At 58.2% G+C, this 15,192-nt stretch overlaps 8 protein-coding genes across 8 annotated transcripts; 5 read left to right on the top strand and 3 right to left on the bottom strand.

The window, feature by feature from the left end:
- Positions 1-3,548: 3,548 nt before the first annotated feature.
- Positions 3,549-3,818, top strand: PHYSODRAFT_443322 (hypothetical protein; the record flags this gene model as incomplete). The annotated part of the gene is made up of 1 exon (XM_009527367.1): positions 3,549-3,818. A coding segment is annotated over one exon (270 nt), but the record flags the coding sequence as incomplete, so codon positions are not given.
- A 188-nt stretch (positions 3,819-4,006) lies between these two features.
- Positions 4,007-5,029, bottom strand: PHYSODRAFT_502568 (hypothetical protein; the record flags this gene model as incomplete). Its single annotated transcript, XM_009527366.1, has 2 exons — positions 4,007-4,455; positions 4,573-5,029. The coding sequence occupies 2 exons, from the start codon at positions 5,027-5,029 to the stop codon at positions 4,007-4,009; spliced, it is 906 nt and encodes a 301-aa protein (XP_009525661.1).
- Positions 5,030-5,438: 409 nt separating this feature from the next.
- On the top strand, positions 5,439-6,026 carry PHYSODRAFT_330667 (hypothetical protein; the record flags this gene model as incomplete). The annotated part of the gene is made up of 1 exon (XM_009527365.1): positions 5,439-6,026. The coding sequence occupies one exon, from the start codon at positions 5,439-5,441 to the stop codon at positions 6,024-6,026; it is 588 nt and encodes a 195-aa protein (XP_009525660.1).
- Positions 6,027-7,489: 1,463 nt separating this feature from the next.
- On the top strand, positions 7,490-9,874 carry PHYSODRAFT_499526 (putative endo-1,3-beta-glucanase; the record flags this gene model as incomplete). The annotated part of the gene is made up of 1 exon (XM_009527364.1): positions 7,490-9,874. The coding sequence occupies one exon, from the start codon at positions 7,490-7,492 to the stop codon at positions 9,872-9,874; it is 2,385 nt and encodes a 794-aa protein (XP_009525659.1).
- Positions 9,875-10,235: 361 nt separating this feature from the next.
- PHYSODRAFT_502260 (hypothetical protein) lies at positions 10,236-10,556 on the bottom strand (the record flags this gene model as incomplete). Its single annotated transcript, XM_009527363.1, has 1 exon — positions 10,236-10,556. The coding sequence occupies one exon, from the start codon at positions 10,554-10,556 to the stop codon at positions 10,236-10,238; it is 321 nt and encodes a 106-aa protein (XP_009525658.1).
- Positions 10,557-12,243: 1,687 nt separating this feature from the next.
- On the top strand, positions 12,244-12,729 carry PHYSODRAFT_285809 (hypothetical protein). The gene has a single exon (XM_009527362.1). It carries the CDS (start codon positions 12,300-12,302, stop codon positions 12,618-12,620), a length of 321 nt encoding a protein of 106 aa, XP_009525657.1. The 5' UTR covers positions 12,244-12,299; the 3' UTR covers positions 12,621-12,729.
- Positions 12,730-13,086: 357 nt separating this feature from the next.
- Positions 13,087-14,544, top strand: PHYSODRAFT_500991 (hypothetical protein; the record flags this gene model as incomplete). The annotated part of the gene is made up of 1 exon (XM_009527361.1): positions 13,087-14,544. The coding sequence occupies one exon, from the start codon at positions 13,087-13,089 to the stop codon at positions 14,542-14,544; it is 1,458 nt and encodes a 485-aa protein (XP_009525656.1).
- A 109-nt stretch (positions 14,545-14,653) lies between these two features.
- On the bottom strand, positions 14,654-15,142 carry PHYSODRAFT_285807 (hypothetical protein). The gene has a single exon (XM_009527360.1). The coding sequence runs from the start codon at positions 15,082-15,084 to the stop codon at positions 14,764-14,766; it is 321 nt and encodes a 106-aa protein (XP_009525655.1). The 5' UTR covers positions 15,085-15,142; the 3' UTR covers positions 14,654-14,763.
- Between the last annotated feature and the right edge of the window lie 50 nt (positions 15,143-15,192).

Genomic DNA, 15,192 nt, shown 5'->3' with positions numbered 1-15,192 from the left:
AGGTATCACCCACAAGAGTTACGACAAGTTTTGGCTGCTTACGCCGCGCTGTACTTCAGGAAACGCTAGCAGTCAGTGGTACGACCGGGGAAAAGGCTTTCCTTGGTACATTAAAGCACGATCTTTTCGAATATGCGGTTCGCAATGGTGTGTACAATACTGAGGGTCTTTTCCAAGAGGCCAAGCGAATCGTGCATTCAAAGTATGTTGGAAGTTCAAGACAATTTTTTGGGTTCTTTATACCAGTTGTCTAACGAACTCTTGTTTCCATTCGTGCAGCATTTTAGGGCTTGTCGAGTGCGGATTAAACGAAGAAAAGGCGTTATTGGAACTACAAAAAGTTATCGAAGACTATCGGTCATGGGTAGGTGGGGCCATCGCTGGATCTGGTACGACGCTAAACGAGGTACCTCCCAAGAATGGATCGAGGGTGCGCGTTAGCCGAGTTTTGGCGACCGAGGAGATGATGTGGTCCATTAAATGGGGGCTGAAAGGTGCCACCGATGCCTCAGTTGAAGGGACTATCAATGATCCCGGGATTTCAAATGGTGCGCAAGCTGGAAGTGGAGTTCTGCCCCTTGAGCTGAAGACAGGGAGCAAAAAGTATGCTGGGGTCGAGCACCAGGGCCAAGTGATCCTGTACACGCTGCTGCTGAATGAACGCTATCGGCAACGCTGTCAGGATGGCTTGCTTATCTACGTCCCGCCCATCGAAACCAACCGCATTGCCGCAATGGCTACGCATATCCGTGGGCTCATCATGGCCCGCAACAATTTCGCCAGCGCCATCGCCAAAGTGAAAGCGATTGGAAGCTCCACATCCGCGCAGGTGTTCCCGCCGATGATTCGAAATCGCACAGATTGCCAGCGCTGCTTTCAGCTACACGAGTGCGTCTTGCACCATGCGGCAACGGAGAACGGCACGGAGGAATCTAGCGGGCTGGATGAGCTATTCACGCAAAAGACAAGGCACCTTGGCGAAGCAGATTTAACTTATTTTAGACAATGGAATCGGCTCATCGACCTGGAGCAGCAGCACGCCGAGAGAAATCTTCGTGCACTGTGGCTCCAGGTTGGATGGAAGCGAGAGCAAGCGCAGGAGAGCAGCACCTGCATAGCAAGCCTCAAGCTGGTGTCCGATACACCCGCACCATCAGACTCTGGGGCAAAGCGAACTCTAAGGTTCGTTCGTGATCGACGGAAACGACAGGATATCCCCATGGAAAGCGGGGGTGGAGGCTATGTGCAACCAACTTCGTTTGCAGGCGTACGCTTTCGAGTAGACGAGCGTGTCATTTTGTCAGCGGAGTCGTTGGATGGGAAGAGTTTGCTGGTTCACGTTTCTCGGGCAACTGTCCGCAAAATTGAGCACGGGCTCATCACGATCGAGGCTCGTCAATCTATTCCGTCGATCGTGATAAGCGGGCAGTCTACCGTCGGTAAGGAGTATACGTGGAGATTAGACAAGGATGCCATCATGAGCGGCTTACGACGCGCGAAGGAAAATCTCGTGCGATTATTTATTGGAACCCCTCCCGAGGTTGTTTCAGCTGGCACGGCCTTGACGAGCAGACCAGAGTTGCAGGTTCGAATGGCCTCAATCGTCACTTCGGGTGGTGACGGGAACGAGGAAGCACCAGGCGTCGGTGACACAAGGAGGCGCAACCTAATTGTACATCTTGCTCGCCCGCACTTCAAGCCTTGCCGGGTGACCGACCTAGTGACACAACGGTGCCGAGAACGCGCCAAAGACGACTACGATGGCAGCGTGGCAGCTCATGGTCGGGCTCTGCTGGACGCGTTCTTTGAATTGAACATCGATCAGCAACGGGCTGTCCAGCGCGTGCTGAGCTCTCTCGACTACGCGCTGGTTTTAGGAATGCCGGGAACCGGTAAGACGGCGACAATCGCCTTCACTGTACGGGTGCTGCTGTTTCTCGGATTCTCTGTGCTGGTGACAAGTTATACGCATTCGGCCGTGGACAACCTATTGCTGAAGCTGCTGGCGTGTCAAGTTCCCATGCTTCGCATCGGCAACACCGCGCAAGTGCACCCGTCAATTGCTGACTTCACACTGGACCGGCTAGCCGAGCGCGAGGGTATTTCAAGCGTGCAGGCGATGGAAGCGAAGCTGTTTAACGCGCAGTTGGTGGGCTGCACTTGTCTGAGTGTCAACAGCCACGTCCTGTTCGCCATGCGGAGATTTGATTTTTGCATCGTCGACGAAGCGACCCAGATCACGCAGCCTATCGTCCTGAGCGCTCTGCGTTGCGCAGATACGTTTGTACTCGTGGGAGACCATTACCAGCTCCCACCGCTAGTGGCGAACGCGCAGGCCCGTAAAGAAGGCATGGACGTCAGCTTGTTCCGCCGGCTGGCTGAGGCGCACCCGGAAGCGACTCAGCAGCTATCCTACCAGTACCGAATGAACCGAGACATCATGCTGCTGGCGAATCGACTGGTGTACGGCGACAAGCTGAAGTGTGGCTCTTATAAAGTCGCATCGAACCACCTCAAGTTGAAATGGCAGCGGCAGAACACTCTCGGACAGAAGTTGTTGTGGCCCATTCAAGTGCTGACCAACAACCACGGCGTCATGTTCTTGGACACAGATACGATGGGTGGGCCTACGGCGGAGAGCTCGAGCACGGCGCAGATGGGCAACAACGGCCGTCGGCTAATGGAGAACGTCGTGGAGGCTAAGGTGGTTGCTGGACTGGTGGAGCTCCTGGTGCTGGGATCGATACCGGCCGAGGAGATCGCCGTGATTTCTCCCTTTCGTTCTCAGGTCGCGCTGATCCAGCAGCACCTCACTGCTGTCGCAGCATTCCGCCGAGCCGGCGGGTCGGAATGGGTCCATTCGGTCGAAGTAAGCACCATCGACAAGTACCAGGGCAAGGACAAGGGCGTGATTTTGGTCTCGTTCGTTCGCTGCAACGAGGAGAAGCACGTGGGGGAGCTGCTGACGGACTGGCGCCGCATCAACGTGGCACTTACGCGCGCGAAGCAGAAGCTGCTGCTGGTGGGGTCCCAGTCGACGCTCAGCGGCGGGAGCGCGCTATTCCACGTGCTCTCCGACGTCATCCAGGAGCAGCAGTGGGGGTACAAGCTGCCGCACGACGCTATTGAAACGCTTCGGCAGTTCGTGGTGAGTGTCGCGGCGCCAATTGAACCTGATCCAGAGCAAGGCACGATGGCGGGGCGTCGGTCAGCTGGCAACGTGAAAGTCTCAGTTCTCCAGCGCTCTGCTGCTAGCAGCAACGGTGACATCGAATCGCTGGTGCCCAATGTATCGAGTGTCCCGTTGCACCAGCGTCAAGGTGGTCGTCCGCCCCCGATGAAGCCGATCTCTCGTGACATATTCGGCGAGATGTGAATAAAGTTTGCGAAAAGTACAATAAATAGACTGATAGAAACTAATGAGGATCAAGACCCATCGGACGTGTTCACTTCGGAACAGTCTTCTTCTGAAGAAAATGTGGATGCTGAGGCTCAGCTTAGGGTATTTGCTGCTGCTGGCCCTGACTGGAGCCGCCACCGCGGACGCGTTGATACTGGGAGGTTGGTCCGCCGCCCCCGTCACACCAGACACTCGCGCTGCCCTGGTGCGGGCCTTGTCCAAGACGAGCGTCTGCGTGAACTCGATCCTGTCGGCGAGAAGTCAAGTGGTCGCAGGGACCAACTACGAATTCCAGATCGACGGCTGTCGTGGTCTGCGCGGAGGAGACTGCAGCAGTGCGTGCAAGTCCCCACGCAGGTTTTCCGTTAGCGTGTTCGACCAGCCGTGGACCCACACAACGATCGCCACCAAGATCTCGGACAGCTGAGCAGGCAATGAGGAAAGTTTCACGGATATCACCATGGCCCGAAGGTTGATAAAAAAGCTGCTTGCCGTGTTTGGTGTCAATGTTAAATGATTGTGAACGTTCCCTCCTGATCAGCTACGTGCAAAGTGCAAAGTGGAAGCTTAGATGCCGATCGTCTTTCAGCTCGGGGAAGAGCTCTCTTACGGCATCGCCGTGTGCTGGGCGTGGTGGCCTTCGTCGTGGAGGCCTTCGTGGGGGTGGCTCTCATGGTGGGCCGAGCTGGACTTGTCTCCCTTGAGCTTGTCCTTGACGTCGTGCATGGCTTCCTTCGCGCGGTCCACGATGGAGGGCTTCGCACGCTCCGCGATGGAGGGCGACAGGGACTTCTCCGCAGCCTTGATTTGCTGGTCCAGCGCGTTGAGACTGAAGTTGTCGCGCAGAGTCTTCTTCACCAACGTCTCGACGGTGTCGGAGCTGCCCATGATACCTCCACCGTTGTTGTCGGGGTTGTCGAGCATGCCTCCACGGTGCTCCTTCTCCTTGTCACTCTTGCCGAAGAGACCTCCGCCCTCATGCTCCTTCTCCTTATCGCTCTTGCCGAAGAGGCCTCCCTCATGCTCCTTGTCCTTCTCACTCCTCCCGAAGAGACCTCCTCCTTCACGCTCCTTGTCGTTGTCGCTCTTGCCGAAGAGCCCACCTTCACCCTCCTTGCCGTTGTCGTCCTTCCCAAAGAAGCCTTCGTGCTTGTCCTTCTCATCCTTGTCACTCTTGCCGAGGAGCCCGTGCTGCTGCTCATGCTTCTCCTTATCGTGGTCGTGGTGGCCACCGACTGCGGCGTCGATTCTGCCCTTGACCCCCATCGACTGGCCGTTCTCCTTGTCGTAGTTGCGCGCCGTGATCTTCAGCGTGTCCATGGCCTTGGACGTGGCGTCCATCATGTTGCGCGCCGAAGACACCTCCGCCTTGGACGGCTTGTGGCTTTTATTGATCTTGTGCGCCACGTGCTTGAGGTCCATGGCCGTGTCCTTGGCGGTGCGGATGTCGCCGCGCATGAAGTGCGAGGCCGTGTTGACAAAGTGGTTGCCATTGCGGCTGTCGTAGTCGGAGAGGTGCTTTTTGAGCAGCTTGAGGCAGTTGGACGCGTCGTCCACGGTCTGGTTCAACACCTGCTCCAGCTTGTAGAACTCCTCCTGGGTAACGTTGTGCTCGGTGGACTTGCCCATGATCGAGTTGGGGGGTGTTGTTGTCGGTGTTGGTTGGCTTGTGCGCTTGAGGTCGAGTTTTGAAATGGGCAAAGCAGATTGCGAGCTCGAGCGCGGTTGAAGAAGAGATGACTGGGACCCGGGGTCGAGAAGGAACCTCAACAGCGGCAGCCTACTTCGGTATGAGACGAGCTTTCGCTAGCCATCGACCGTCTTCCAGAGCGAAGATTAATACAAGTCGGATGCGAATACCGTTAGTTCGCCATTGCGAACAATGGGCGGGGCCGCTTTGTCTCTCATTTGTCGCGCAGCTAGTCAGCCACTATCGATTTTTTTTTTCAATTTCGTGCAACGCTGGCTGCGGTGCCGACATCAGTAGGCCTTCCTCGAGTCAACCCATTTCGAATTCGACAGTGTTTTTAGCATGGGCATGTCCACCGACCGCATCGCCACCGAGCAAGAGTTCTCCAAGCTGGAGATGCTGCTGGTCCAGACGGCGGACGACGCGGTGAACTGCCTCAAGATGCTCAAGGGCAACATCGCCGACTACGACAGTCGCCACGGCCTGCGCTTCATCAGCACGAGCAAGGCCTTCCTGAGGGGCGACATCCGCGCAGCGAAGGACACGACGGCGGAGATCACAGTGGCTCGCAGCGCCATGAACGCGACGTCCGACGTCATGAACGACTTGGCAGCCGCCGGTCGCGCTTACGACGAGAACAACTTGAAGTCGAGGGGTATCACGGGCGCCGTGACCGACATGCTCAGCGGAGGTAACAACAAGGGCCAGAAGAAGAAGAAAGGCAAGGGCAACCAAAGTGTCGAGGACCCGAAGCGTGTGGGGTCCGAGCGGATCCTTCGAGCCCCCGACACGGTAGAGGAAGTCGTGGAGTCGACTCTGCGCGACTGCTTCAGTGGCTTCTCGGCGCTGAAACTTCAGGTTTCAGTCGCGGAGGAGTCGCTGTCGCCGCTGTTCGCAGAGCGAAGCAATGGGTCGGTAGCGTCGGACGCACCGTGACACTTGAGGGGGTTGGTGGTAGGTCACCAGTTGTAGCAACTGCACAAGAATGAATAAGGCTGGCGTTGCCTCAAACGGCGCAGCCGCTTGCTTGTACGAATACATGAAACTATTTCGTTGACGTCGAGCCAAGATGTACATGTAGCCATCTTTGAAACAGATAAGCACCCCGCCCAGAGCTGCCAGCAAGTTGGCCGCAGGGGGACATTCTTATGAGCGACATGCAGTCCACCCCACGAGTGTACTCCCATCTCATGTCACATCGGCGGCCTCGGTTCGGGGTGACGATTGCTCGGAGCGCTTGGCATTTGGTGTGCTCTACCGATGATCGACACGATCGACGCGGACTTCCAGCGAGAGTTCGGGGCTCGTCTTTGCGAGCTTTTGGTGTCAATTGTTGCTTGGTCGTCCGCGTTGTGCCCGCAACTTCAATGCGCTGAACACGATCCCCACAACGCGCTACGGACACATCGAGCTGGATTTCACGCTGATCCTTTGCAGCTTCAAGTGAACCCACACCAAACCGACAGCCTTGGCGTTCGCCCTGCAGTTCGTACCATGGGCTTTCACAGTTGCGAAAGACTCAGTCAGTGACACCACCAGATTCGACTGAGCTGAGCCGGTCGCGACAGTATTTGTTTTAATCGTCTTAGTGGTTGACACTCCCCAGCCACCATTTGCGTTTCGGGTGCGACACCCAGCGGGCTGAGCGATGACGGTCGGCGACGAAACCTCCCGGCGGCAAGATCTGACTGGGCCGGCCAGCGCGCTGCTGGCCAAGAGGCATCCCTCCGCCTCACGTTTCGCGCTCGATGAGAGGAGATTTTGCATGCAGAGCGCCCAGACTGTGGCGTGCCCACCTTGCACTTGGCCCGAGCTGAGCCGTTTTCTGCCGACGTTGAAGTGGTGTCGACAGTGCAAATCTTCAGTATTGAAAGTGCAGTTTTCGACTGACGATCCAGTTAATCGAGCCGCTTGCGGGAGTAGCGGTAGATTGCAAGGGTAATTAAATATTAGAATCCTCTTATTCTTGTACTAGTACACGTATGAAGATACGAATATCATTGATCACATTATATTAGTTATAGTGGGTGTATTCCTGCTTCAACTTTTCAGCCAATCGTGTGCGGGCGTATCGATTTAACGGTTGTTACGGCAAAACGGCCAGGCTCGTCCACAGCGAGAGCACGCTTTCGTCTCATCGGGCGCAGGCGCGGCTCCAGCTCATGGCTTCGCACCGGCGTAAATATGCGCCTTTGTGGCTGCTGTGACCGCAACGCCCTGCTCTGCGATCGGCCGGCCGGCGCGCCCCATGGGGCTGTCGGTCGGACGGACACTGAACTTCAGCAGGCCCCGAAACCCGTCCGCCGCTTCTAAGCTCACTCTTCAATTTGCCTACCACTTCAACAGCAACACCAACAACGACAGCCTCGCCACCGACACTTGCAGTCGCTCGCTCAACCATGTTGTCCCCCAGTCCTAGGCCCAACCATAGCGGCGAGGTGCATCCGCTGCTCGAGACGCACGCCGCCGTGCCGCTCACGCAGCAGCCGCCGACCAGCCACCGCGTCAGTCGCTGGGGCGTGCTCGCAGTCACCTCGACGCTGCTGTTCGGCGCCGCGGTCTTCGGCGTGTTCAAGCCCAGTCCGTCGACGCTGCGCAGCGTGACGACCGTGGCGCCCGATGCCAAGTTCGACCTGTTCACGCCCATCTTCAACGCCGAGGTCCCGCCTGAAAGCCTCTTCAACCACACGGACGCCCACAAGACGCTGCTACCGCCCAAGTACCTGGCCCCGGGCCTCGTGGGCTCGCGCCCCATCCCGACCAACGACTGGTGGGGCAACATGATCGGCGCCACCGCCGAGGAAGACGTTGTGTACCCCGTTTGGACCAACCCGTACAGCGTCACGCCCTCCATCTACATGGAGCCCTTCGGCCTCACGATGAACTACCCGTTCACGACCCGCGAGTTCGGCGGCGGCCTGACCGGCAACGGCGATGCCGAGATGTACTACCTCCACGGCCAAGTGCCCGAGTTCACCTTCTCCGCCACCGAGTTCTCCAACGCGTCGCACCCGGTCTTCGAGGTCTTCGACTGGGACGACCTCAGCGTGCAGCTGCGTTTCATGGACCGCCGCGACAACTCCAAGAAGTTCGAGGCGACGCTCGCGAGCGGCATGGCCTTCGTCACCGTGCACTACTCGGGGCTCACGCCGCGCTTCCAGACGGTGTACAACATCTCGACCATCAACGGCCTCGACGCCACCGAGTCAATCAACCGCCCACTTACCAACACCCGCTACGTGCTGCAGTTCGACAACGGCGCCACCTGGACGCTCTACTTCTCCACGCAAGTCTCGCTATACTTCGATGGCCACTCGACGCTCGACATGAAGCAGCCGTTCACGGGCGTGTCCCGCGTGGCGCTGATCCCGGACGCCTCTGCGCAGGAGCAAAAGGTCTTTGACGACACGGCGAGCTGCGTGCTCAACGGTGGCCGAGTGGAGGCCCACAACGAGAACGCGTACGCGTACAAGTGGCAGACCAGCGGCGACTGTGCCACCAGCGGAATGCTGCACTACGCGCAGGTGCACCACATCGACACTCTGGACCGCAGATACGCTGTGGAGGCTGAGGGAGTCGCTGCTCACTCCACGACGCGCGGACTCATGCAGGGCGTGGTGACCAAGACGTCGCCGCCCGAGTGGCGCATGGTGGAGACCGTGGATTTCCCGATTGACTTCTACCCGCCTCGGAAGCCCGACGCTAGCGTCGTCGCAAACTACGAGATGAAGAAGAACCTTATCGCCGATATCGACTCCGAGTGGTCCATCGCGCTGGGCCAGAGCTACTACTTCAACGGCAAGGCCGCGCAGAAGTACGCTTCTCTCTGTCTGATGGCTGGAGATGCATCCGTTGTGGGCGCAGACGACACGACGCTACTCCCGCGCTGTATCAAGAAGCTGGAGGGCATGTTGGCGCCGTTCCTCAACAACACGTGGACCAACCCGCTCAACTACGACACCATCTACCGCGGCGTGGTAAGCTCGCAGGGCTTCACCCTCCACGACCCGAACGTGGACTTCGGCAACACCATGTACAACGACCACCACTACCACTACGGCTACTGGGTCGTCACCGCCGCTATCATCAACAAGCTGGACCCCACTTGGTCGGGCATCCCCGCGCTCAACCGCATGGCCGGCTTCTTGATCCGCGACGTCGCCAACCCGTCGGACGCCGACCCGTACTTCCCCAAGTTCCGCAGTCTCGACTGGTACCGCGGCCACTCGTACTCGCACGGCATCACGGCGCTGGGAGACGGCAAGGACGAGGAGAGCACGTCCGAGGACATGAACTTCTACTACGGCATGACGCTGTTGGGCAAGGTCACGGGTGACACCCACCTTGAGACGGTTGGCAAGCTCATGGTCAAGCTCAACGCCCGCGCTATTCAAACGTATTTCCTGCTCGAGGACGGCAACCGCGCGCACCCGGACCGCTACCGCGACAACAAGGTCATGGGCATCCTCTTCGACAACAAGGTCAACTACGCCACGTGGTTCAGCGGCGAGAAGTACGCGATCCACGGCATCCAGATGCTGCCGGCCACGGCCGTGACCGAGTTCGTGCGCACGCGCGACTTCGTCTCGCAGGAATGGGACCAGATCCTGTCGCGCGAGTCCATCGTCCAGAACGACGAGCAGACCAACCCGTGGCTCTCGCTGCTCTACATGAACTACGCCACCGTCAACAAGGAGTTCGCGCTCGAGAAGCTGCGCAACGTGACCATGGACGACGGGCTCTCCCGATCGTGGGCCATGTACATCGCAGCCACCCGGCCGTAGATCAACTCGGCCGACTTACTATGATATGAGGGCAACGCAAGGAAGGCATTGCCTTGTAGAGTACAAGTCGAACTAAATAGAAAAACAAATATTCGTATCGTACATTTCTTACAGTATCTACAAAGCGCTTTGGTAATTTAACTCGTCTGTAGGCTACTCTTCATCCGCGTGAGCGAGAGCGCTGGATCAGCGATAACATAGTACCACTCGTTGTAATTGAAGTGATAAAAGTTTCTAAGCTCACAAAGGCGAGATAACTCGCAAAATAGTACATGTTTACAGAAGCGAGCGCCGAACAACAGCACCCGCCTCAGTTATCGACAGACTGGCTGACTGTAGATAGTCCTCGCTGCAACAACGCTTATCTGGAGACGTTCTTGTTCTCCTCCTTGGCGAAGGCCGGGTCGAACTGGCGCGACTGGTTGATGGCGTTGCGGTGGATGTTGGCGAAGCGGAAGCGACGCGCGCGCCAGCCCGCGCCGTCCTCGGTCTGGTAGTGCATGGAGCTGTTGCGTTTGCTCTTGTCGAAGCACACGTCCGGGTTGTGCAGCAGGTAGCGGCTGGCCGAGGCGCCCGCGGCCACGGCGGCGAAGCTGCAGATGATGACGACCGGGAAGGTGCCGCTGTCCGTGGTCCAGAGCTTGAAGAGGCCCATGCTGGAGCGCGCTGCCTTGGCGGACATGATTGGCGGGGTGGTGGTGGTGGTGGTGGTGGGTGTCTGGAGAGACTGGAAGTGCTCGATGCAGTGCAAAATGTGCAATGAGCTTTGGGGCAGTCGGCTTTTGGTGATCCGATTCCTTTTCCGACGATGTTCAACGCTCACTGCAGGTTTTCGCTATAGATACGCGATTCGGTGCGTGTCTAAGCCAGGATCAGTGTCGGTGATTTGTGAAGTAACAAAAATTGTCTCGGCGATACCGTCCTGAGCGATACCATACCGGTTTATAGCGGTTCCCTGCGCATGTACTTCAACTAGCGGTGTGACGAAGGCTCTCTCGTCGTTGACAGCGCTGCAGACTGCAGACTGCGTACTTCGGCTTGCGCTGGAGGGGTCTGGAAGGCAAGAGTAGAGCCACTTCGGTGGTCGTTGCTATCTTCACTCCGTTAAAAGAATCGACGCGCCTCTTTGGAGTTAACGCTAGTCGAGCCTTGTTGGCAAAGACATGCCGGGGCTACATGTAAATTGTGTTTCCCAACGATGCGAATTGCCGAAACACGGCTGTGCGTGATCTCTATCTCCTGAACACGCACAAACTCGGCCCCGGCCAACGAAGTGACCGAAGTTCTTTCGTGCGGGAAGGCGACCTGAAGTGTTGCTGTGACTTCTCGCTTTTGGTTGACAGGCTGAGCGCGTGTCCATGCCTTATCATAGAAGCATCACCGGAACCGGATTTGCGCTTCACCTCGGCTTGGCCATTGCGGGCCGCTTCAGCACTTCCCTGCACCGCATTTCCCTGCGCGTCGAAGACGACAGCCACGTCTCCGCTAAGATTAGACTGACGAACACTTTGTAGCAATAGCGTTGGCGTGGGGTACTGTACTTCTAAAGCGCTCTTACACATCCAGAAATAGCGGTGTTGCTGAGCAGACCAGACCCCTGCGCAGCTACAGTACTAATAGAAGTAGTGCTTGGTGCGGTCTGCCGTCTGTCTGGTTGGTTGTGGTTGCCTTCTTTCGCCAATGGACCCCCATCGATGCACACAGGGAGGGAAACGCGAGGCACACGGGGATGACCGACCGTTTCCGGATGCCGTTGCAGACACCACCGCGCGCCACCGCTCCACACCCGCGCGAACCGATCGGCTCAAATACCCCGCAGTCACTATCTCATGCAGGTCCCAACCAACTGCATCTTGACTGGTACACTTCTGTCAATAAATATCTAGGTCAATGACAGGTAGCTATGGAAGCGTTTCAGGCTACCCGCCGCTGACTTGCGTCGAGCTGCTGGGCTCCAAGCAGGGCTGGCAAGCGCTCCACGCCGCTGCTGCTGGAAGTGCGCCACAGATACGCGGTTCCGTCGGTGCCACTCTGAAGTAACATTGGCAGTTGAATACCGGTTCGTGGACAGTTCAGCGCCATTGTTACTTCAGTGCTCGAAGAAACGCGTCCGTGCGTATCTCTAGACCCGCCTCGCGTTCATACAGTTTGTATGGGGCGAGTCCGGCGTAAGTTCTTACAGCGTGGGCATTCCTCCCGCCGACACCCGATCTCTGAAGTTAAACGCAAGGCCGGCCCCGCGTATCTCTTGCGTCGCCAACGTGTGGCCAGGCTGACGGAGGAGGAAGAGGGCCTTCATGGGCGACGGCACAACGGGCCGATAGCCCCATAGCCCCCCAAAAGCTCATTGCACATTTTGCACTGCATCGAGCACTTCCAGTCTCTCCAGACACCCACCACCACCACCACCACCACCCCGCCAATCATGTCCGCCAAGGCAGCGCGCTCCAGCATGGGCCTCTTCAAGCTCTGGACCACGGACAGCGGCACCTTCCCGGTCGTCATCATCTGCAGCTTCGCCGCCGTGGCCGCGGGCGCCTCGGCCAGCCGCTACCTGCTGCACAACCCGGACGTGTGCTTCGACAAGAGCAAACGCAACAGCTCCATGCACTACCAGACCGAGGACGGCGCGGGCTGGCGCGCGCGTCGCTTCCGCTTCGCCAACATCCACCGCAACGCCATCAACCAGTCGCGCCAGTTCGACCCGGCCTTCGCCAAGGAGGAGAACAAGAACGTCTCCAGATAAGCGTTGTTGCAGCGAGGACTATCTACAGTCAGCCAGTCTGTCGATAACTGAGGCGGGTGCTGTTGTTCGGCGCTCGCTTCTGTAAACATGTACTATTTTGCGAGTTATGTTGGTGTCGTTTGGATGTTTTTATGTGGGTCATTCCATTGCACAAGCTGTGTTTCGCGATACTGTATTAACTGCACCGGTGGCAGCTCGTAGCGTGCGATAACAGACTGGCTAAGTGCAACAACGGCTTTACTACACGCTCTGGGCCATGCGATTATCAACCCCGAGGGCTAGGAGGGGGGATACAAGAGGTAAAGTGCTCACTGCTGGCACGCACTTCAAGGACCAGCACTCCGAAAGTAGCCATCTGGGAAAACCACGGGTGAAGGTCGGCTGAACTGTCAGATGGCTACACTTGTTGCGTCCTGCCTGCAGTAGAACTCTTCACTTCACATTTCGCGGTCCGCATCCAACTACCATGCCTCCTAATGCGCAGTCGGACACTCGCGAGGCAATCTGCACCGCCTCCAGCTCTGTGACCTGCCAGATCTGCCTGGAGGAGCTCACGTTGAAGGACCAGACAACCCTCAAGCCCGTCACGCGCTTCTGCTCGTCGGTCTGCCCCGCCGTCTTCTGCACGCCGTGCCTCGAAAAGCACCTGCAAATGGCCATGCACGTCCCGTACGCTGGGGCGTTGCCCAAGGTCCGCTGCCCTGTGTGTCTCGTCCCCGTGAACAGACAGCAGTGGGCTCGCTGGCTGAGCCCCGACGCCGTGACAACGATGCCCCTGCTCCGGCAGTACAAGCAGCGATGCGACGCTGCCTGCAGCTTCACGTGTCCGGGTTGCCATAACCCGCACTACACGCAGCTACCGGGCTCCCACACAGACACGGACGGCCGTCTGGACTTCGCCAACGCTGTAGCTCTTACACTTCGACCGAGTGAAGCGGCTTGTATCCCTGAGCTTCGGCGCGTCGTCCGCCAATTCTGTCGACACCGTCAGACGGCCACTGCACGCGATGTGATCCGCCACATCACCGACAACTTCCCGGCCTCCAAGACCCATTGCATCGTCCACAAGGTGCTCCCGCTCATCCAGGACGAAGAGCGTCGCGCGACGCTGCTGCTTGCGTATCACAGCGTCCACCGCCGCGTCGTGACTCGCTGCTGCGGCTTCTCCGCCTGCTTCAACTGCAAACGGTATCTGGGCGACGGGAGTGCGCCGTGCCCGTGCGAGACGGAGGACCAGGAAGAGATCGGCGACGAAGACATCGTCGAGTGCCGCTCCTGCCGCGTGATGCTCGTCAAGGTCGACGGCTGCAGCAGCGTCTGGTGTGTGTGCGGACTCGGCATGAGCTGGACGGACGAGCTGCGCATCAAGAGGCTCCACCGGCGGAGGCTGCTCCCAGTGGACCCCTTTGACATGACGATGTTCGACTGCTGGGAGTCGTGGCTCAACGCGTTCCGGAGCGCTGCAGGCGAGGACTTCTGGGAGCTGAGGCAGTCCGCGCTGCTGCACAGTGTCAACAACTCCCGCCCGGTCTTCCGCGAGACTTTGCGTCGGTTCGTCTGGAGGAGGCGATTCCGTCAGCTGATCACGAACGCCGAGCTGACACTGCGTCACAAGTTCGTGATCCGGTTGTACCCCGTGTTCAGGGAATCGCTCCGAGCGCTGACCTGGCGACGGCGACGCTTCCACCGAACGCTGCTTGACGAGTGCCGCGCTGCGTTCGTTGCCCACACTGCTCGCCGTCAATCTGCAGTGATCAAGCCTGTGCTGCTCAAGTTCAAGTGGTTCTGCCGCTTCCGCCAGCAGGTGCTGGGCTCACTGCGCCGTCGATTCTACTGCCTCTCGATGGGTTGGGCGGACCTCAGCGAGGAGCAGCAGGAAATCGAAGAGGACCAGCTCGCCATGTTCAGCATCGGGCTCAACTGAAGTCACCACGAGGAGCAACTACTACAGTATCCCCTTGTATCTATACTAGTAGTATGAATTCATACGCAACATGACAAGTTTGAAATCTGCATCCAAACGCGAACAACCGAGATAACTCGCAAAATAGTACATGTTTACAGAAGCGAGCGCCGAACAACAGCACCCGCCTCAGTTATCGACAGACTGGCTGACTGTAGATAGTCCTCGCTGCAACAACGCTTATCTGGAGACGTTCTTGTTCTCCTCCTTGGCGAAGGCCGGGTCGAACTGGCGCGACTGGTTGATGGCGTTGCGGTGGATGTTGGCGAAGCGGAAGCGACGCGCGCGCCAGCCCGCGCCGTCCTCGGTCTGGTAGTGCATGGAGCTGTTGCGTTTGCTCTTGTCGAAGCACACGTCCGGGTTGTGCAGCAGGTAGCGGCTGGCCGAGGCGCCCGCGGCCACGGCGGCGAAGCTGCAGATGATGACGACCGGGAAGGTGCCGCTGTCCGTGGTCCAGAGCTTGAAGAGGCCCATGCTGGAGCGCGCTGCCTTGGCGGACATGATTGGCGGGGTGGTGGTGGTGGTGGTGGTGGGTGTCTGGAGAGACTGGAAGTGCTCGATGCAGTGCAAAATGTGCAATGAGCTTTTGGGGGGCTATGGGGCTATCGG

This window comes from Phytophthora sojae, assembly GCF_000149755.1.
Source record: "Phytophthora sojae unplaced genomic scaffold PHYSOscaffold_4, whole genome shotgun sequence".
NCBI lineage: Eukaryota > Oomycota > Peronosporomycetes > Peronosporales > Peronosporaceae > Phytophthora > Phytophthora sojae.
The sequence above is the reverse complement of the archived record's forward strand: the minus strand, read 5'-3'. Positions and strand labels throughout refer to the sequence as shown.

Bases quoted from the DNA above. Each gene is read 5' to 3' on its own strand.
- PHYSODRAFT_285809 (XM_009527362.1), top strand. From the start codon at position 12,300: ATGTCCGCCAAGGCAGCGCGCTCCAGCATGGGCCTCTTCAAGCTCTGG.
- PHYSODRAFT_285807 (XM_009527360.1), bottom strand. From the start codon at position 15,084: ATGTCCGCCAAGGCAGCGCGCTCCAGCATGGGCCTCTTCAAGCTCTGG.